The 23422-nt window shown below is 35.2% G+C and overlaps 1 protein-coding gene across 1 annotated transcript; it reads left to right on the top strand.

The window, feature by feature from the left end:
- The first annotated feature begins 623 nt into the window (after nucleotides 1–623).
- LOC120200331 (E3 ubiquitin-protein ligase SINAT2-like) lies at nucleotides 624–2378 on the top strand. Its single transcript, XM_039201204.1, has 3 exons — nucleotides 624–934; nucleotides 1474–1860; nucleotides 2050–2378. The coding sequence occupies exons 1-3, from the start codon at nucleotides 719–721 to the stop codon at nucleotides 2368–2370; spliced, it is 924 nt and encodes a 307-aa protein (XP_039057135.1). The 5' UTR covers nucleotides 624–718; the 3' UTR covers nucleotides 2371–2378.
- Nucleotides 2379–23422: the final 21044 nt, after the last annotated feature.

Consider the following 23422-nt stretch of genomic DNA (forward strand, 5'->3'; position numbering starts at 1 on the left):
TCCTAATCTCATTTGTGTAGGACATACTTCCTCTTGTTAAAATCGAGATTAAAAACTATGATTATGTTGTTTTTTTAAGGTACTCGGTGCGTTTCGTAGATTCTTTCTGTTTATACATTGGATTCACTGACCAGAAAGTGCTTGGAGAAACTTATGTTTTTATCTTTTGACATTTGAAGAACAATTGATTAGAAGGAAGACAGTTCTTACATGAAAATCGAGAGGTTTGGGATGTCTATATACAATCGTTTCCTTGGTTATTTGATTGCGTTGTTGAAATGAGACAATGATGTATCTTTAGTTGTCCATAGCTATACGTTTTTTGCTGTGATGAATACTGTTAGCAAATAAGGACTCTTTCTCGAAGTTTAACGACTTAACGAGAATCCGATTTAATCTTGTTATATCTAGTTACCAAAAGGCTACTCTAGGTCGCCATAATACCCCTTGCCGGCTAAAATCTAATCCTCTGAATATGAAGCTTCATCAATTTCCTTCAAACAGTTCACATTTTTTGCCCCGCTCGCCTTTTTCTCTCGATAATCATTTGCTTATGGTTGTGTGATTTGCTTTCCCATTTTTTGTTTGAAGTATCATGTTTTTTATGACATCCATCTTTTTATCGTGTATTAGGGGAAATAGAGAGTGAATCCTCTCAAAACTAAGTAAGCTTAATATTAAGTAGCTGAAGAGAGTTATTGCCGGATTTGAAGTAGCAATGGCTCCGGGAGGTGGTTTTTGTGTAAAAGCTGTTGAATCTCACCCCCCTGTTGCGGATTCCAGTACAGTTCCAACAACATCTAAGAGCAATACTACAACGAAGAGAAGTGCTGTTAATGTTCTTGGGAAACGTGGAATCCGTTCAAACAATGGTGTTTACGAGCTCCTTGAGTGTTCAGTATGTACAAATTTGATGTATCCACCAATTCACCAGGTTCATTTCTCATGTTTTTACTTTTTTTTTAATGGTTTTCATACAATGGAATTTCTCATGTATGCCTTCATATACTTGTATGGAACCAAAAGTGAAGATATCTATGTACGGGGGTGATGATGCATCGTGAAGCGTTAGGAATCAGGCGCAATGCACTGAAGCGTTATGCGCGTAGTTTTATTGGGAAAAATGGGTGATTTGAATAGCTTATCATTTTCGAGCTTGGTTGCTGAGTGTAGAACTATTCTCCTAAGGGGAGATGGAAAAGTAATCCTATGATACACTAACTCTTCGTTTTTCTTGAAATACCCGTGTTCGACACATATATCTGGACATGAATACGGGGATACGACCTTCTAAAGATCGTATAAATACATGGAAAGTTTTAGAAACAATCAAGCATACTTGTATCTGACACTCGTGCCTAAAGCCTTAGGGATTTAACTATGGAATAGAAAATTTGTTCTTAACCTCTTTCTTTATTCAATAAAAAGAATAGTTAATGATTTTTATGTGTTGCATTCAATCTTCTATTACAGTGCCCCAATGGACATACTTTGTGTTCAAACTGCAAGAATAGAGTGCTCAACTGTTGCCCGACGTGCCGCCGTGATCTTGGAAATATAAGGTGTTTAGCCTTGGAGAAAGTTGCGGAATCATTAGAGTTTCCCTGTAGATACCAGAATCTCGGATGCCTCGATATCTTCCCCTATTACGACAAGCTTAAGCACGAGCAGAACTGTAGGCTTCGTCCCTACAATTGCCCTTACGCTGGATCGGAGTGCTCTGTAACAGGTGACATCCCGAAACTCGTTGCACATCTCAAGGATGATCATAAGGTTGACATGCATGATGGATGTACCTTCAACCACCGATACGTTAAAATGAACCCACGCGAAGTTGAAAATGCCACTTGGATGCTTACTGTAAGTTTGCATATTCTACACACATTAGGGTTTTGAAGCTCGTAGCTATTCTTTTTCTAGTAATCGAAAGAAATCGAAAGCCATTTAAGTCATTTGAGTTCTTTACACCAGCCAAGGACATTATGTGGCTTCTGCTTGAACTTGATATGAAATCCTAATCTTCTTTTTGAACTCCAACATCATTTGCAGGTGTTCAATTGTTTCGGACGAAAGTTCTGCTTGCATTTCGAAGCTTTCCAGCTCGGGAAGGCACCCGTCTATATGGCGTTTTTACGTTTTATGGGCGACGATAATGAAGCAAAAAGGTTCGGTTATAGTTTGAAAGTCGGTGCCAACGGTCGTAAGCTAATATGGCAAGGGATTCCGAGGAGCATCCGGGACAGTCATAGGAAAGTTCGTGACAGTCTGGACGGACTCGTTATACAGAGGAACCTAGCTCTATATTTTTCGGGTGGCGATAGGCGAGAGCTGAAGTTGAGGATAACCGGTCGTATATGGAAAGACGAATGAGATAGGAATATCGACGAAGAATCGAGGTTCTTTTTGTACAGTTTTCGGATAAATTCAGAGCTCCATTGGCGAACGGAGAAGTTTTCGTTTGCCAATCGGGCTTTCATCTGAATGTTTAAAGTAAGAATGATGATTTATATGAGTCAAACTATTATGGCGACATGTACGAACATTCCTTTTTGAATACTTACGTTCGATACACAAAAGAAGAAAACTTAATTATTACTTGATCAAATCCTTAAAGACTTTTTTCCCCCAAATTGAGTCGAGCATATGAAATTCGAATCGAACAGATTTAAGTTATTTGAATTTCAGTCTAAATTTTAGTTATAATGTTATCATACGATTTTATTTCAATTAAAGTTTGAATTAATATTAGAAAATGAGAAGATATTCACTAGAAAAAAACTCAAAGAGTTAATCTTAGTCTTTGATTTTTCTCAATCTAACGATCCTAAGAAGGTGTAAAATTAAAAGAATTTTACATATTGTAACTGTTGGGATTTTGCGGAAGCTCGAATGGACAACCGAAACGGTTTGCAAAGAGGGGTCGAAACGGTTTTTGTATTTAGGGAGTAAGGAGATTGAAAGATAGAAAATTGTAGAGCGATTTATAGTGGTCGACTTCTCAACCAAGTCTACATCTACTACCTTAGCTCCTCACCAAGAATTTTCCAACAAATTCACTAATTTGTTCTTTCTTTTTCAAGGACAAAGAGATAACATTTACAAACTCCCTAGTTTTTCACGGGTTAAACTAGAACCTTTTCCTAGCTTTTAGCAGGCTTAGCTAGATCCAAAACCCCTTTACAATGAAAGGAAATTTAAACAAGAAAACCTCTCTAAGGTAGGTGTTTACAAGAATTAAGCTCACAAGAACAAAAATATTTACAAGAGAAAGATGAAATAAGAATGAAAAACTATTCTCTTGTGTTTGATTGATTGGATAGGTGTTCTCATACATCTTCAAGTGTCCTCAACTTGTATTTATAGCTTGAAATGAGTTTGAAGCTGTATATAGTTGTTGGGGATGTTTTAGAGCCGTTTGAAAATTATTTTTTTGTAAAACAAGGTTGTCCATAACAGGAGGTATTGATAGGGGTATTGGTACCCCTTCATTAAATTCAAATCAACTAGCCATTGGAGCCTTGTGGTATCGGTACCTCTAAAGGGGTATCAGTACCCATTTTGCATTATGTAATTTGAGCCTTCATGGGGTATCGATACCCATTCATAGGGGTATCGATACCCATTCATAGGGGTATCGGCACCCGTTCATAAGAGGTATTGATAGGGGTATCGATACTCATTCATAGGGGTATTTATACGCATTCATAGGGGTATCGGTACCTCTTAATATTTTTGCTCAAATCTGGATTTAATGGACTTTGACTTATTTTTGAAACCTTTGAATAAATTCAATTCAAGTCCAAAAATATTTTGCCTTAAATTGTTATATCAAAACATAGTTCAACAATCTCCTCCTTTTTTATATAACAAAACATTTAATTTTTTTAATAAAACTCCCCCTTAATAAAATGTTTAATGAAAATGATATCAATTGTTTACAAAAGGATACCAATTGTTAAAAAAGATACCAATTGTTAGAAAATATATAAAAATGTTAAGCTCTCATTTTTCATTAAGAAATTGAATTTTTCAAAAATCATACATCTCCCCCTTTTTGTTATATAAAAAATAATTCAATCTTTAAAGTTCTAAAATAACATTGGAGAGTAAGTGATAAATTTGACATTTAAAATTTATTTGAAAAAAATCAAAAGTTCCCCCTCAATAAATGCATTTCAAATAAAGTTTAGCTTTAAGAACTTGACACTTAAACAAAATTGAATTTCAACAAAGAATAACAAACATGTTAGTAGCACATAAAATTCAATATATCCAAGTACTTTATGCAATATCAATTATTGAAATTAAGTGCATATGCATAAAATTTTCCAAAAATGTTATGCATTTGAAAAATTTTATATCAATTGTTAGAGAGATATCTATTACATTTAAAACACATGCATAAACATTTAAATTTAGGTAAAAAATTTAAAATTTGTAAAATCAAAGTATTTGAAAAGTTGTTATCAATTGTTAGAGAGATATCATTTGCATTAAAACCAATTTTGACCAAATTTTATTATGATGAACTAAAAATTCTGAAAAATCATTAAAACTTTAAAATGTTCATCATAAAACATTTTAACGTACATGAGATTAAAACAATAATGCATAATCATTTAAAACAAAAACTCATGCATGATTAAAACCAAATGAGCAACCGAATAACCAAAATTAAAAGCATTAAGCTTAGAGGTTACCCATTCCTTTTTCATGTGTGGCTAGAGCATTTTTAATATCATCACTTTCATCACCATTGCTCCCACACACCTACAAGAGACATTTAAGTAGATTTTGGTATCCAAATTGATTTGGATCCTTGAACATTAGTTTCAATGTCTCTTGTTTCTTTCGGAACTCATACTTGTCTAATTTTAAAACGTTTTCCTTTCTTCAAAGGACAAGTATGTTCATTGTGACCATGAAAATGACAATGTGAGCATTTTGTCATTTCTAAACATAATAGGTTGTTTTTAGAAATTAATTCTTTTTCTTTTGTTAAGCTTTCAAGCTTATCTTTTAAATCAAAATTTATTTTTAATCATTTATTTTGATTTTTGAAAGATCTAAATCATTTTTCAAAATTTCATTTTGATTTTCAAAATCAACTCTAGCTTTCAAAATCGATTTATTTTCAATTTTGAGTTTTGAAATTAATTTCGTATATTTGGAATTCATTGTCTCAAATCCCAAATACAACATATTATAAGCATATTGTAACTCGTCAAAAGTAAATGAATTAAATTCATTTGAGTTAGAAGATACCTCGAATTCTTCATGAGTGGCCATTAGACATAGGTTGACTACTTCATCCTCATTGGAGTCATCTTCATCACTCGAAGCTGCCACGTATGCCTTCTTCTTGGATTATCCCTTCTTTCTTAGAAGGGGATAATCATACTTGAGATGCCCCGTTCTTTGACAATTAAAACACACCAGGGAACTCTTCTTCTTGGTTGATTCATGCTTTACTTCCTTGGAAGTCATGAATCTCTTTAACTCTTTTAAGTGCTTGACCATCTCATCTTCTTGTTCATCATCATCTTCATCCACCTCATCACTTGAATCTTGATAGCTTTCATTTGTGGATTTGAAAGAAACACCGACATTCTTCTTTTTCTTTGTCTCGTCCTTCTTCTCGAGGTCTACCTCATCTTGAATCATCATTTCATGAGTGAGGAGAGAACCAATGAGCTCATCGAGAGTTAAAGACTTTAGGTCTTTAGCTTCGATAATCGCAGTCTTCTTCGATTGCCAAGCTTTTGGAAGAGAATAAATTATCTTCCTCACAATTTTCTCGTTGGGGATTATTTCTCCAAACGCTTTGAGGCCATTGATAATCACCGAGAATCTATCCGTCATAGCTTTAATGTCTTCGTCTGGTTTCATCCTGAAATTTTCATATCTATGAGTAAGAAGACTAATTTTAGATTATTTTACCTCGTTGGTTCCTTCATGAGTGACTTGAAGTTTGTCCATATCTCCTTGGCTGTTGTACAATGTGATACTCTCTCATATTCATTTGGTCCAAGTGCACAGAAAAGAATACGGATAGCTTTTGAGTTGAGCTGGAATAATCTCGACTCTTCTTCACTCCACATATTCGAATTTGTGGATGGTTCAGAGTATCCATTCATCATGATTTTCCATGCTCCCATGTTACTAGCTTGAATGAAGAACCTCATCCTATTCTTCCAATAAGCATACTTAGTTTCATTGAAGAAAGGAGACTTGTTGACTGGCTGAGAATCAAGAACTAAGTCGAAGTTTGATGTAGAGGTTATTGATGACTTGAATATTGATTGAACTCTTCCCAAATCTACTCAAGAGGTGGTAAAACCTTCAAATGAGTGTATCTCTGATACCAATTGTTGGGATTTTGTGGAAGCTTGAATCGACAACCGAAACGGTTTGCAAAGAGGGGTCGGAATGGTTTTTTTGTTTAGGGAGTAAGGAGATTGAAAGATAGAAAATTGCACAGCGATTTATAGTGGTTCGAATTCTCAACCAAGTCTACATCCACTACCTTAGCTCCTCACCAAGGATTTTCCAACAAATTCACTAATTTGTTCTTTTTTTTTCAAGGACAAAGAGATAATATTTACAAACTCCCTAGTTTTTCACGGGTTAAACTAGAACCTTTCCCTAGCTTTTAGCAGGCTTAGCTAGAACCAAAACCCTTTTACAATGAAAGGAAATTTAAACAGGAAAATCTCTCTAAGGTAGGTGTTTACAAGAATTAAGCTCACAAGAACAAAAATATTTACAAGAGAAAGATGAAATAAGAATGAAAAAATATTCTCTTGTGTTTGATTGATTGGATAGGTTTTCTCATACATCTTCAAGTGTCCTCAGCTTGTATTTATAGCTTGAAATGAGTTTGAAGTCGTATATAGCCGTTTGAGGATTTTTTCCCCTACAAAACAAGGTTGTCCATAACAGGTGGTATTGATAGGGGTATTGGTACCCCTTCATTAAATTCAAATCAACTAGTCGTTTACTAGCCGTTGGAGCCTTGGGGTATCGGTACCTCTAAAGGGGTATCGATACCCATTTTGCATTTTGTAATTTGAGCCTTCATGGGATTTTAATACCCATTCATAGGGGTATCGGTACCCATTCATAAGAGGTATTGATAGGGGTATCGGTACCCTTTCATAGGGGTATCGGTACCCTTTCATAGGGGTATTGGTACCCATTCATAGGGGTATTGGTACCCATTCATAGGGGTATCAATACCTCTTAATATTTTTGCTCAAATCCAAATTTAATGGACTTTGAATTATTTTTGAAACCTTTTGAAAACTTTGAATAAATTCAATTCAAGTCCAAAAACATTTTTCCTTAAATTGTTATATCAAAACATAGTTCAACACTAATCTCTCTCTCTCTCTCTCTCTCTCTCTATATATATATATATATATATATATATATATATTCTACAACATATTGATTATGTCATAACATAATAATCAACATGTTAGAACTGTAGTAATTTCAAGTCTAAGGATTTAATGACATAACTGCTTGAAATTAATATATAACTTTAATTCATGTATTAGTCTCAAAACGAGTCGATTAAATATTTGTTTTCAACAAATACATATGAATTTGATTTGAATCTCATTCGCAAGTTCATCCTATGAATATGTATCGAATTTCATACTAATCTTATTTTATTACTGTTCACACAATAATAATCGATTATGGATATTTAGAATAATTAACAAAATTATTCAAAGATGTTAATAATAATAAAAATACACATAAATGATAATACTAAAAACCGATAATCAAAATATATGTTTATATAATATGCCTAGAATACTAACAAATTTCATTCCATATTCGCCAGCATAGCACCAAGAAATCTCCAGGTAAAATCATTGTAGTCTGACATATACAAGAGTATTGATGATATCTCTACATTATTGTTAAACGTTAAGAAAACACTAAGTGTTGAGAATCTTCTACGAGGCATACATAGGGGAATACAGATAACTCTCCTTAGATTTCAAAATTTTAATATGTACGTATGCAAAACCCCTCAATATAATCGTCAACACACTTTTAACCACTTGATGAATTAAGCACTCCAAATATCTTCGTAAATCTGGAAGATGCAACTTTTCACTTTTGTTTATACAACTATAAGTGGTCTCCTAATAATGATTTAGATACCTCCGCTATGACGCGTCTCCCGTTAATTGTAGAAATATCAAATTAACTCTGTACATAATTGTGAGTGGTCTCCAAAGGATGTTGGGTTGCGTCTACCCTGATTTACAATCATGGATCTACTTAAGGGACCAAGATGCCTTTGTCCTGAGCATGCCACAAAAAAGAAGCCTTCGTTCATCAATAGAACTCATCTGAGGGTGATAAGTTGCTTTCTCCTCGACCAACAGTTTTGATATTCTCCAACCCTATCTTTTGATTTATTGATTCCATTGTTGCCATCAACGTCTGGCTAAAAGATGTTAAGATGTCTCATCCTAAAAAATTACATTCTAGAACTGGCCGAGAGAGTTTACAGTCTCGGCCCACCTAAGGTTACTATCCTATGTTCGAGCATGAAAGCTAAAAATGCCTTCTTCAAGCACGAAAATGATACCACTGATCGTCCTCTCACCAACTGTGGCTTTCTGCCTAAATCATAAGGGGTAAACCACCAACGATCATGTAACATCTCGAATCTCGGGTTAGAAGTATTGGACTAACATGAGATGGGCTTTGGTTTAATTTCTTAGCTTGTAGGAAGCATTGACCCAAATTAAAGAGAATTTGGACTTAAGGTAAGCCCAATAGCGAATAAAAATGGTGTTTTTAATCTGCATTAAGAATTGGAGGGACCAAGGAAGAAATTATACCCTTGTTCAAAAATAAAGCTGAAATCCTTTAATTAAAGTTGATTTCATGTCTGTTTCGCTTCATCAATTTTTCAACTCTCCTTTGTCATTTTCTTCTTCCAAGGCTTCACCTTCCTTATTAGAAAACTTGAGCGAAGGTGGGAGCTTTAGTTTATCTCCAGTTTATCCCTTTAAACCAAGGTTAAGAACTATATTCTACTCTTCCCAAGCTTCATTTCAAGCCCATTCTTGCAAGGTTTGGTGATGGATGCCAAAAATGAGTTTTGAAGAAGTTTAATGAATTCAGAGAATCCAACTCGTTTTCAGTGTTTCCTAGCAATTGAAAGTGTCTCTAAACCCTTCTTAGCCTTCACTTTCAGCTAGTAATCTTTGTTTTGAATCTTTTTTGATGAGGGAGGTTGGAGATAGCTCCAAAGCTAAAGGGAATGAGAAACTAACCATTGGTTGTGCATTGGGTGTTTTCAGTAATTTAGCATAAAAGGTAACTCACTATTGACTCAACTATACCATATGTAAGTCATTTAGATGAAATTTAGTAGGTTGCATAAGCTTGAAGCATTCCCATGGTAGATTTCATGTTTTAGAGTTATAAACATGTTTAAAGCCCTATTTATGATCCTTTGTATCTACATAAACATTAATAATGTTTGGGGACCTCACTAAGGTCTTTAGGATAGACGAATAGGAGTTTTTGCACATATTTTATGCTCTCTGCAGGTTGAGTTTTGATACCAGAGGGATAGTATCGAAACTTGTTCTTCTTCTCGGGTAAACTCGTGAGATTCTAGGCAAGAGTATCGATACTCTTTCAAGAGTATCGATACTTTGGGTCATAGTTTTGAAACTCCCAGAAAGTATCGAAACTAGGTAGCTCAAAATGTTTAAAAGTATCAATACTTGTAGAAAGTATCGAAACTTTTGCAGGAGTATCGATACTCTAAGGCTAGTATCGATACTTTTAGTCTGTTTTGGACAAAAGGGCCAGTTTTTAAAGGAATTAGACTCGAGGTACCCCAAGACTTCAGTATATCCTTAATAAGACTTCAAGCGAGAACAATAATTAATATAGAACACTAGAAACAGAAATAGCTAGGTTTACATAAAACTAGCCTTGTTTGACGCTCGAGAAACAATCAGGACACTCGAGTTCCTTTTTACAGAAATATGATAGTTAGTGGATCCAAGTCAGTTCCACGGCACTACAACAGCCGACTGGGCGCCATATTCCCCAAGACTCGATGTAGTAAGTCAGTAGGTGTACGTTCTGATACAGAATTTTGGATCTCACCCAGGAGTACCTGATAATGCTTCGGTAGTGCTAGAGGGGTACGTGAGCTCCGTGATGCAGAATCCCTCACTCGCACCATGGTTCCAGCGACATATTAGCAGTCCAGTAGTTGTATACTCAAACTTGTGCCACTTTCCATTTCATTTAGTGAATACATATAGTATAATGCAGTTTTTAGTGAGACATTAAGCTCGTAAGCTCAGCATTCGAAATGTGTTTTCGTGCGCAGGTTCTTAGGGAGCAGGTCGTGGGGGCTATCATCATCAGATATTCCAGTGCAATAGATTCAGATTTCTAGAGACCTTTCAGAGTACGTCTTGAGTCAACTTTAGATGACATCTACTATTATGGACCCGTATTATGTTTTCAATCGTAACTCTTTGTGGAACTCAATATTTTGTAATATTTTTGTGGATATATTTTGGGAGGTCCTTATTATTTGTAAACCCAATTTATTATTATGTTTTATATTACTTTATGAATGTCAAACTTTTAGAGATTTACAAGCAGTTTTAAAAAAAATTGTGTCATTATTTCGGTAGTCTCGTGTAATATTGTAATTCATTGATCTTTGGGTCTAATTGGATTAGAGTATTACATTTAGTGGTATGATAGCGTCCATGTTTAGTCGCTTCTAGGACCTGTAGGTTAGAGTCAGTTAGTGTTTGTATATGTACATGCCTCTAGAGAGTCCAGGGTACTTAAATGACTTGAATGACGATAACAAACCCCTTCCTTTTCTAATTTTAGACAGACCCTATTGAAGATGACCTAGATTATAGCCAAGATGGCAGAGTCAAGAATCATGCCTCACCATCACCCAATATCAGTGAGGGATTTGTCCCAGATACCTACGACCATCAAGATCCAGCAGATGTGGGAGTTGATGAGGCTACCTTCTTCTGGGACATCACTTCCATACTTAGGCAGATATCTAGGTCACTCTCTAGTTCTTCAGCTGTACCCTTCCCCACTAATACCCCCAACTCAGCCAGTGGCCATTCCCTATGAGTCCCCAGTAGAGTGACTCCACTGATATAAGTACACCGAGTTCTTATTTTCTGAGGATGATGATCATATAGCAGTGTATCAATGGCTTAGAGAGACGCTTTGTACCCTTAGACAGTTATATCTCACCCGAGTAGGTAATTTAGAGTGTGTCACATCCCTGTTTAAGGGTGCACGATAGAGTGGTGAGAGACTGTATAGTTGGTAATGGAGCCAGAGATCAGAGATAAGTACATTGGGAAGATTCATATCGATAACCTGATGGAGCAGTTCTTACACTTGACTCAGAGTGACTGCTCAGTGGTGAAGTATAAGCGAGAGTTTATTCGACTTAGTAATTAAGTCGTAGAGCTGATCCCAACTGAAGAGTGTCACTGTTATCAGTTTAGAGAGGGTTCTCGGGGTGATATTTTGACCCACCTTGCAGTAGATCCTCCTAGAGTCTTTGCTCAGTTGTCCCACCAGGAGAAGACAGTTGAGAGAGCCCTAGATAGGCAGACAAGACATTCTAGTGAAGCTGTAGAACATGTTAGGAGATCCACTGAATCAGTGAGACCATTGCATGTCTCAACCAAGAGGGCCAGAGATAGTCAGGGTTCATCGATACCTCTAGCAGCTTTATCCTAGAAGATTGGACAGAGTTTGACTCGTGGAGGCAAGTCCAATTCGAGAAGGAGGCCATTGAACTTAGCTTATGGGGGTATTACTTTTGAGCTGACTGGAGGGTTCACCTTTACCCCATTTTTCAGGGACATATCACCTGGGGTATAGAGGTTGTTATAGCTGTAGATCCATGGGCCATTTCACCAGAGACTTCCTAGGAGCTCAGGGCACAGCATCAATGGTGACTCAACGATCGACACTATCAATGTAGAGAGGCCGTGGGCCAGCTAGAGGAGGTGGTGTTGTGTTTTGGCAGTAGAGTTGTGGGACGACTAGATCTGAGACTAGTACCAAGCCTATAGTGGCCTTAAAATAGTATACGATGCTAGCCAGAGAGGAGGTTGATATGGCATATATGATTTTAAGAACATTTACAGTTTTTCCCTTCCAGTTACCGCATTGATAGACCATGGTTCCACCCATTCTTACATCTTCTCCGACCTAGTTCAAGAAATAGAAATTCTAACAGAGAACCTAAAGATAGGTGTGTGAGTCTTGAGCCCACTAGGTTTAGATGTCCTTGTGGAAAAAATCTTTAGACTTTGTCCAGTGGGAATTCAGGATCATACTTTTTTGGCGGACTTGATGGAGTTACCCTTTAGGGAGTTCGACTTGATCTTAGGGATGGATTGGTTAACCGATCACGATGCCAGTTTGAGGTGCCAAGACAAGCATCTTAAGCTCAGAGCCATCAATGTAACTAAGTTGGTGATGACCAGTGAGAGATCCCGTCAGGCGAGGATTGTATCAGCTATACAAGCTCAAAGAATAATTGACAGTGGGTGTGAGGCCTTCTTGGCTCACATAGTCGACACCTGAATCTTAGCACCCATACTTGAGGATATCCAAGAAATGTGAGATTTCCTTGATGTTCAGCATTGAAGTAATGACAGGTACATCCTTGGTGTCCATTTCTCCTTATCGCATGTCACCGACTGAACTAAAGGAGTTAAAAGCTCATATTCAGGAGTTACTAGAGAAGGGTTTTATTCGACCGAGCATATCTCCTTGGGGAGCACCAGTCCTATTCGTTAAGAAGAAAGATAGGTCGATTAGATTGTGCATCGACTGCATGCAGTTAAATAAGTTGACCATCAGGAACCGTTACTCACTCCCCATGATATACAACCACTTCGACCAGCTTAGAGGGGCATGTGTAATCTCAAAGATAGATCTGCGATCAGACTAATATCACTTGAAAGTCAAGGATGAGGATAAGGAGAAGACGACTTTCAGAATGAGGTACAATCATTATGAGTTTTTAGTGATGCCGTTTGGACTCACCAATACTCTGACGATATTCATAGACCTAATAAATTGCATCTTTCACCTATTCTTGGACTAATTTGTGGTGGTGTTTATAAGCGACATCTTGGTGTACTCAAGATCAGAGGACGAGCATAACCAACATCTCCTTATCGTACTTCAACCCTCAGAGACAGACAGTTGTATGTCAAGTTTGAGAAGTGCAAATTTTGGCTATCAGATGAATTTTGGCTATCAGAGGCAGTATTCTTGGGGCATGTCATTTTAGCTGATGGCATCATAGTTGACCCTCATAAAATTCAGGTTATAGTTGAGTGAGATCCCCCTAAGAATATGTCAGAAGTACGCAGTTTCCTTGGGCTAGTCGGGTACTATCGTCGGTTTATTCAAGGTTTCTCGATGATAGAAGCCTCGTTAACCAAATTTCTTTAGAAGAGAGTTCCCTTTGTTTCAGATGAAAGGAAACATGATAACTTTAAGCAGTTAAAGGTCATTTTAACCCAAGCCTCAGTGTTGACACAACCTGTAATACCCCAAACATAGGGTCAGTGACTAAAGTATAAGAATTTAATATTTGGTGGTTTAATTTGAATAAATTGAAAAGTTCAAGGACTAATTTTGGAAATCTATGTATGGGACTTATTAACAAAGATTAAAGATAGGGAGGGCATTATGGTCTTTTAAAAGGAATATTAATTTTGTTCCTTTTTAAAAGATATAAAACATGTGAGGAAAAGAGAGATAGGGAAAAGAAATATCTGGAACCTTTTTGGTTATCTTCTTTTTCTTCCTCTTAGCCCGTGAGCACCACTTCCAAAGGTAAATGAATTTAAAGTTGATGGTTTCTTGTATTTTTTTGGTTTTGTTTAAGTCCTTGTGTGATACAAAAGCTTAAGGAAAGTTTATAGATGAATAGAACTAACTGATTAAGGAATTAAAAGGGAATTAGTAAAATGGGTTTCTAACGGATTGGATGAGATTGATTAATTTTTGGATTTCTAATGATATATTTGACTTGTCAAGAGTCTAATTAAGGTGTTTAAAGTGTTATAAAGGATTAAGAACATGTTTAATTCATGGCTATGATCTTTAACATAAAGTATTCTATGGAGAATTTTGGAAGGTTAAAAGAAGATTATGCACATAAGTTGTGTGGGATAAATGTTATTGAGTTTAAGGACTTGAATAGAGTTAAGGGTAAGAGAATTAGATGACTTTTTAGTAAAATTCGAAGTGGAATAAATGGAAATCTGAGTAAGGGTATCGGTACTGGAAGAACAATATCAATACTATAAGGGTAAATTGAAGGAAAATTGTATGAATCAAATGAACAATATCGATACTGATTGAAGTAGTATTAATACTGATGTGTAGGTATCGATACCAAGGGTAAGGTATCGATACTGTAATTGAAAAAGGAATTCCAGAATGCCAAAATGGTATCGGTACTAAACTGGGTATCGGTACCATATAAGAGAATTATCGATACTGTAGGAGAGGTATTGATACAATTCAGTCTGAAAATTTGGATTACGAAGTTTTTGTTCCGTTTATGTAAGTGCTAATTGGTTACCCATTAATGGAAATACAATATTGATATTGAAAATGTCTATGTGTAGATTTGGATTTTAAGCTTACCGAAAGAATTGATTTAGTGCGAGATTGATCGAAAGAAAATGAATACGTTTAGGACTTTCGTGAGGCAAAAGTGAGTGCAAGTTAATTATTTTATAGTATATATGAAGACGACATGCGATAAGTCAACCTCGAAGTTTTTGATCGAAAATAGTTTATTTATTTTATGTAATATTTTAATTTTTTACATAAATTATATTATTGAATGCATGATTATGATTTTTGCTAGTATATGAATATGAGATATGTGAATATGTTTTATATGAAAATGTGCTAAGTGAAAATGTTCTACGTGAAAATACACTATGTGAATGTACTCTATGTGAATAAAGCAGGCTTTGGATAATGAAAGGAAAAGTAATTATATGGTTAAAGCCCAAGTATATGTATGAGAATTAGAAGTATAGTTTGCATGCCAAGAGTCGAGGGTTCTACACAGTCATTCGGGATAATTCTACATGGTTCTTCAGGACAAATTCTATGCGGTCTTTCGGGACATATCTATGTGGCACTTCGGTAAAAATTCAACATGGCACTTCGGTGCAATTTATATGAGCAGCGGTGACTGCATTAATGCACAACCTCAATGTATATGAACTGAAATACGTATATGAACTAAACAGTGTATAAGATTATAATAATGTGTATGCAAGTTATATGGATTTCCTTTAACAATGTTTCTTGAAAGTGTTAAATAAATACTTTATTTCTTTATACTCATTATTACCTCACTAAGTAAACAACTTAGCGTGTGAATGTTTCACAAGTAGGTTCAAATAAAAAAGATGATTAAAGCTAGGAAAGGACAACAAACTCTGGTAGAAGATCAGATCAGAACAATTTGAAATGTAGGTTATTATTATTATTTTGTGATTTTGTTGGCATGTATTATAAAGTTTTAAATTGTAATGCTCTGATTCATTTTGTAATAACACTATTTGAACTTTATAAAATATATTAAGTATTTATTATTTCATGATGATTATAATTTTTCAATGTAAACGTTATATACGGGTTCTCCTTTTTAAATGCAAATAAAAGTTTTAAAATTTCAACGAGTTTTCAAAGAGAAAATGTTTTTAAAAAGTCAATGTGACACCTCATACTCGTATTCATGTCAGATACGGGTTGGGGTGTTACACAACCACAGTCGAGTAAAGACTTCACAGTTTTCAGTTATGCTTCTTTAAATTGACTTGGACACATCTTGATGCAAGAGGGTAAAGTTGTAGCTTACGTATCTCACCAGCTTAAGCCTCACAAGCATAATTATCCTACCCATGACCTTAAGCTAGCAGCAGTGGTGTTCGTCCTAAAGATTTGGTGACACTACATTTTTGGTAAGAAGTGACATCTCTTCACCGATTACAAGAGCCTCAAGTATCTTCTCACTTAGAAGGATTTGAACCTGAGACACCGCAAATAGGTTGAGTTGCTTAAGGACTATGACTACATAATAGATTATCATCCGGGAAAGGTGAATGTGGTGGCAGAATCCTTGAGCAGAGCCCTCCTAGTACGTTTGAGTTTATCCAGTGATGATGGTTTACTAGACGAGTTACGAGTCAAGCTAGAGTTAGTAGGTGTTGTCAAGACGCTACAAAGTTAAGATGACCGGTTGAGAAGTCGGATCGAGCAGGTTCGCTAGGGCGAGGCCTCAGGTTTTGAGCTTTGAGATAAAGATGTGTTATACTTCAGGGGTCGGTCAGATTCCTCAGTGGAAATGGGACAAGGTAACTATGGACTTTATAAGTGAGTTACAAATGATTAGACAGAGACATGACACAGTTTGGGTCATAGTAGACCGCCTAACAAAATCAACTCACTTTCTCCTATTTAGGATGAACTATACCTTAGAGAGATTATCTCAGTTGTATATTTGAGAGATAGTGACGTTGCATGGTGTACCGACTTTTATAATTTCAGACAGGGATCCTCGTTTCACTTCTCACTTTTAGAAACTCTTAATGAGTCCCTAGGCACCCGACTACACTTTAGCACAACTTTTTATCCTTAGGCAGATGGCTAGTCAGAATGAGTTATTTAGATTCTTGAGGGCATGCTCAGGTTTACTATCATCGATCTAGAGGGTAGTTGGGAGAAGCACTTGCCATTAGTGGAGTTTGCCTACAATAACAGTTTACAGTCGATCATTCAGATGGCTTTGTATGAGGCCCTATATGGGCATAAGTGTAGGACTCCACTTTGTTGAACTGAGCTCAATGAAGGTAAGGTTGTAGGCCTAGACTTTATTAGAGAGACCGGGGAGAAGGTTCGATTGATTCAGAACCAACTCAAATAATCTTCAGACAGACAGAGGTCTTAAGCAGATTTGAAGTGTAAAGACATCGAGTTTGTAGTTGAGGACAAGGTATTCCTCAAGGTTTCCCCTTGGAATAAGGTGCTCCGCTTCTATAACACCCCTAACCCGTACCCAACCCAGATCCGAGTATGAGGTGTCACATTGACTTTTCCAACTTTTACTCTTGCCAAAATTCAAAGAAAATTTAAAACTTTCATTAAAATAAAAGCGGTTTTATTTACATATCGACCAAAATAACCAAATCGATCAGAGCATATTCAACTCATCAATTAGTACATGCCAACTATATTCAACATAACCAAACACATTTAAATTATCTATTTTTTGATCTGAAATCTTTGTAAGGGAGATGCTGACCTGTTTTGCTCTTCTTCGCTTTTCTTCTCGCTTCTATAACCTACGTGTGAAACAATCACATGCTAAGTCTATGACTTAGTGAGGCAATAAACATATATGCAAACTTTAACTAATAATCATACATGAACAATTACTATTATCATTCATACAATTCATACACTCTTACAGGTAACAAATACATATATACATATATGTCATAATTATTCATACCTCTTATCTCAAGTTCCTATGATCTCTTATATTCATATCATTTATCTTGTAAACTTGTTCTATATCATCATGTAAATCTGTTATAAGCATTCACATATACTGTAACATGTACTCATATATGTCCTATCATAAAATACATACCCTGAAGCAACTATATCAGCATCTTTATGCTTATCACTATCATTGATTCCTTTTATCATATGATTCGGTAATTACCATTTGTAAAATCATATATCACACATAACATTTCACAAGGAAACAAACATATCATCATATCAAGTTTTTTAATATTATCTCTTATTTAGCCCATGATACACATGTGAGAACTAAAGATATGTGAGTACATAGAGGTTGTGCACTATGCTGTCACCACAGCTCGTATAATTCCCTCAAGGGGCACTGAATATTTGTCCCGAAGGACCACTATGTCCCGAAGGACCACTGATTGTTTCGAAGAACCACTATGTCCCGAAGGACCACTGTTTGTCCCGAATGACCACTAATAATCCCTCGACTCTTGGCATGCCAACTATACCCCTAGCTCTCATATTACATAACATGGGCATTATCTTTTATATCATTACACATCTTCACATAGCCACATAGCTTTTCACATAACATTTCCATTTGCACATGTAATTACTTAACTTATTTCACATAGCTCATGTTCCATATTCATATCTCATAAGCACGAAGCTCATATTACTTATATTCACATTACCAATTCACATAAGCTCATGTATTCACATGGATTATTTCTCATATCATATCACATAGCTTCTATTCTTTCTCACATAGTCGCATAGATCCATGGCATGTAACATAATCCAAATTGTATATAATCACGTAGATCATTTCTTAGATGTTCATGTAAACCTAAATATCATATCTTGTCACATAAATCATATAACTTCATATAGTACATAGAACACCTAGAACACTTTCACATAATATCAATTTTCGAAGTCCTTTCATATTACTTGATAACATATATCATATAGTATATAAATTCTATCATATCTACCTTATGCTCCATTCTTTATACTCCCATAGATTTCATAAATATATCGTATTTCTAAATATGTCATTAATAGTATTTTATTTATGTATTAATTTAATCCATTTACTTAAATAACATATATCATATATGTATATATAACTTCTATCATATCATCTACCTTATGCTCCATTTCTTTATACTCCCATAGATTTCATAAATTATATCGTATTTCTAAATATATGTCATTTAATAGTATTTTATTTATGTATTAATTTAATCCATTTACTTAATTCAATTTCATATATTTATTATAACCTTTTCATATAACTCCATAGATCTTTAGCCTATAACTTATCTTACATATTCGTATCATCCCTTTATATTTAAGTTTCCTACTTGATATACTATTCCCCTTTCATTCTATAATTCAATCTTATTTAGTTCCCTTCACTCTCAATAAATCAAAAAGCTCTATTATACTAATTCTCATAGTGGATTATATCACTATGTACTTGTACAACTCATGTTTCTATTATGCATATAATTGTTACATGTTTACCTAGTTCTTATCACTTCTCACGAACTCACTTCATCATATTTCCTAACATATTTTATCTCATAACCATGTATTCACATGGTCTTATATTTTATTATCATATGACTTATATTTGTTCTCCTATGACTCTTCGTAGACATCTATTTCCATTTCCATATATCACTTGACTTATCTTCTTTATTCCTATAATTTCATAACTTATTTTATATTCTTTCATCAACACTTAATAGTGTTTTTACATAAACCATATATCACATACAAAAACATATCAATTCATATAATCAAATATACATACATTTCATATTAATTACATAATCATGTACTATAATATCGGAAATAGACTTATAGCAAGTCATTTTCCATAAAATCCTATGTAATAAGATGCACTCACCTTGGCCTCACTAAGTTCCCATCCACTTTATGATTTCCTCTCTTTCGATCGAATCTTAACTTGATAATCGTTCCAGAACTGGTCCATGTTCGATATTTACATAATCATACATTGATACATATCAGTATCCCATTGATATACTCTAATCTATCATTTCTTAGACCAAAAGAAATGTCTATTTCAATTTCCCTTGAAGTGTATCGATGCATTCTACATTGTACATATGCATCCCATAACATGTGCATCGATGCACTCCTTATGCATCGATGCACTAATTGCATTCGATTTTTCCATTTTTAAGAGGTGCATCGATGCACTTCCTGTGCATCGATACACACTGAACAATTTCTGGAAATTTACCCTTGATGCATCGGTACATGATGAATGTGTACCGATGCACACTAACCCAGAATTCCAATTTATGCCCGAAAATCCACTCTTTTCACCTTAATTACTTCATATATCATCATCCCCTTTCTTATTCTTAACTTACATACTCATATTCAAACTCATTTCTATTCATTAATCACCTCTTTAACATCAAAACCCTATTCTCCATATATAATTCAAGAATTACACTAAATTTTCAACATGCTCCAAATTCAATTTTATTACTTTATATCTCTTAATTAGATTGATGACAAGTCAAATTTATCTTCTAACTCTAGTTATGAACTCTATTTTAAGATTTCATCCAATAACCTCAAATCTTTAATCCCTCCTAACTCCATCATACCTTGATTTTAAGATAACTTAAGCTTTCCTTAAGCTTAGTTATCATCTAATAATCAAAACCCAATCTTAAATTTAACCAAAAACTCAATAATCAGAAAACTCACCTTTGGCTCTTGGTTTTTCACGCGTTAAGGAAGAAGAAGGATAAAGAGAATTCTGGAAACCACTTTGTTTCCTCTTCCATTCTATATGTTTAATATATAACCATATTTAATTTTTTTTCTTGCAAATGACCCTTTTGCCCTTCAATTCACCTTATAATTACTAATATTTTTCAAGTAATATTTCAAAATAAATCATTGAACTATTTCATTCTTCTACTTTAATCACCAAATTCTGAAACTTTACAATTCGATCACTAACCCGGTATTGAGGATGTTACAGCTTCAGGTGCAATGGTAAGTTGACTCCTCATTTTAAAGGACCTTACGAGGTGCTTGATAGAATTGGACCAGTGGCTTATAAAACTAGCTTTACCACCAGAATTGGAGTGTATTCACAATGTGTTCCATGTATCTATGCTCAGAATATACCGTTCAAATCCTTCGCATGTCATACCTTTAAAACAAATTAAGGTCAACTCAGACATGACCTATTCAGAGGAACCAGTCAGAATCTTGACGAACGAAGAGGATTCCTTTCATAAAAGTGCTACGGAGGAACCATGGCGTCGAGGAAGCAACATGGGAAACCGAATAGGACATGCAACGTCAATACCCTCACATCTTCTTCTCATGTAAATTTCAAGGAAAAAATTTTATTTAGGAGGGGAGAGTTGTAATTCCCGAATCTCGGGTTAGAAGTATTGAGCTAACCCGAGATGGGCCTTGGTTTAATTCCTTAGCTTGTAGGAAGCCTTGACCCAAATTAAAGAATATTTGGGCTTGAGGTAAGCCCAATAATGAATAAAAATGGAGTTTTTAATCTGCAGTCAGAATTAGAGGGACCAAGGAATCATTTATACCCTTGTTCAAAAATAAAGTTGAAATCTTTTAATTGAAGTTGATTTCACGTCTATTTTCCCTTCCTCATTTTCTCAACTCTCATTTGTCATTTTCTTCTTCCAAGGCTTCACCTTACTTCTTAGAAAACTTGAGAAAAGGTGAGAGCTTTAGTTTATCACTAGTTTATCCCTTTAAACCAAGGTAAGAACCACATTCTACACTTTCCAAGCTTCATTTCAAGCCCACTCTTGCAAGGTTTGGTGATAGATTCCAAAAAGGGGTTTTGAAAGGGTTTAAGGAATTCATAGAATCCAGCTCGTTTTCAGTGTTTCCTAGCTATAGAAAGTGTTTTTAAACCCTTCTTAGCCTTCACTTTCAACTAGTAATATTTTTTTTTTAAATCTTGTTTAGTGAGGAAGGTTGTAGAAAGCTCCAAAGCTAAAGGGAATCAGAAACTCACCCTTGGTTGAGCATTGAGTGCTTTCAGCAATTTAGCATCAAATGTAACTCACTCTACACTCAACTATACCATATGTAAGTCATTTAAATGAAATGTAGTAGGTTGCACAAGCTTGAATCATTCCTATGTTAGATTTCATGTTTTAGAGTTATAAACATGTTTAAAGCCCTATTTATGCTCCTTTGTATCTACATAAACATTAATAATGTTTGGGGACCTCAATAAGGTCTTTGGGATAGAAGAAAATGAGTTTTTGTACCTATTTTATACTCTCTGTATGTTGAGTTTCAATACTAGAGGGATAGTATCGAAACTTGTTCTTCTTCTAAGGTAAACTCGTGAGTTTCTAGGCAAGAGTATCGATACTCTTTCAAGAGTATCGATACTTTAGGTCATAGTTTCGAAACTCCCAGAAAGTATCAAAACTAGGCGGTTCAGAATGTTTAAAAGTATCGATACTTGTAGAAAGTATCGAAACTTTTTACATGAGTATCAATACTCTTAGGGTAGTATTGATACTTTCAGTATGTTTTGGAAAAAATGATAGTTTTTAAGGGATTTAGAATCGAGGTACCCCAAGACTTCAGTATATCCTCAAATAAGACTTCAAGCAAGAATAATAATTAATATCATAACAGTAGAAATAGAAATAGATGGGTTTACATAAAACTAGCCTTATTTGACGCTCAAGAAATAATCAGGACACCCGAGTTCCTTTTTGCAGAAATACGATAGTTAGTGGATCCAAGTTAGTGCCACAATATTACAACAGTCGACTGGGTACTAGATGCCCTAAGACTCGACGGAGTAAGTCGGTGGTGTAATACCCTACACCGGTACGACACACAATCAACCAATTTAAGGTGCTACATGGAACCACCAAAGTGTTTAACCAATTTTAAACTTACTTTCTTGTACTTTAAAATGACTCTTTACATCTGAGAGCCCTCAAAATATATAGATACATGCATACTAACTCTTAACTGACTTTACAACTTAATACAACTAAATTCATGAATATACATGACATTTAAGAAACTTATGACGTACTTTGCTTTGCATTAGGTCTAGACCTCGGTCTCTCTAAAGCTTCTCAACTGTTAGATCTATTAACCTGCCCAAGCTAACAACTAAAACATACTAAAAGTTTATCTCTGAAATGCTCAAGCTATCAAGTCTATTGTTATAAGGTCTACTGGTATGTTCTGTTCTGGTTTAGTGAGTATACAAGTATACCCACTCTCTACTCTATGGTAGACATCATGGCGAGGCTGAGGGTTCTGCATCTCGGAGCTCACACACCCCTCCAGTCTACCCTGGATATGAGCCTCAGAATTCTGTACATCAGAAACCATAACCCTGACTAACCCACCCTTTCTTCTAAAGAGTGTAAAGGCCTCGGAAAACATAGTTAGTCAGAAGGGTCTCGGGCCCTACCTAAGGATATATATCCGGGTTGAATCTATACTTTCGACTCTACTATATTTTTTAAAGAAACTCGGGTGTCCTAGTCATTTTCTCGAGCATTCAAACAAGGCTAGTTTTATTTCTTCTAACTTTAACTTGTTTTCCACGTTTGAAAATAACATTAATGATTTTACTTGTAGTATTATTTGGAGAATTACTAAAATTTTGGGGTACCTCGAGTATAAAACGCTCAAAAATTGCCTTTATCGCTCAAAACAGACTGAAGTGTCGATACTATCCCTGAAGTAT

This window comes from Hibiscus syriacus, unplaced genomic scaffold (genome assembly GCF_006381635.1).
Source record: "Hibiscus syriacus cultivar Baekdansim isolate YM2019G1 unplaced genomic scaffold, ASM638163v2 tig00005939_pilon, whole genome shotgun sequence".
In the NCBI taxonomy this organism is placed as follows: Eukaryota; Viridiplantae; Streptophyta; class Magnoliopsida; order Malvales; family Malvaceae; genus Hibiscus; species Hibiscus syriacus.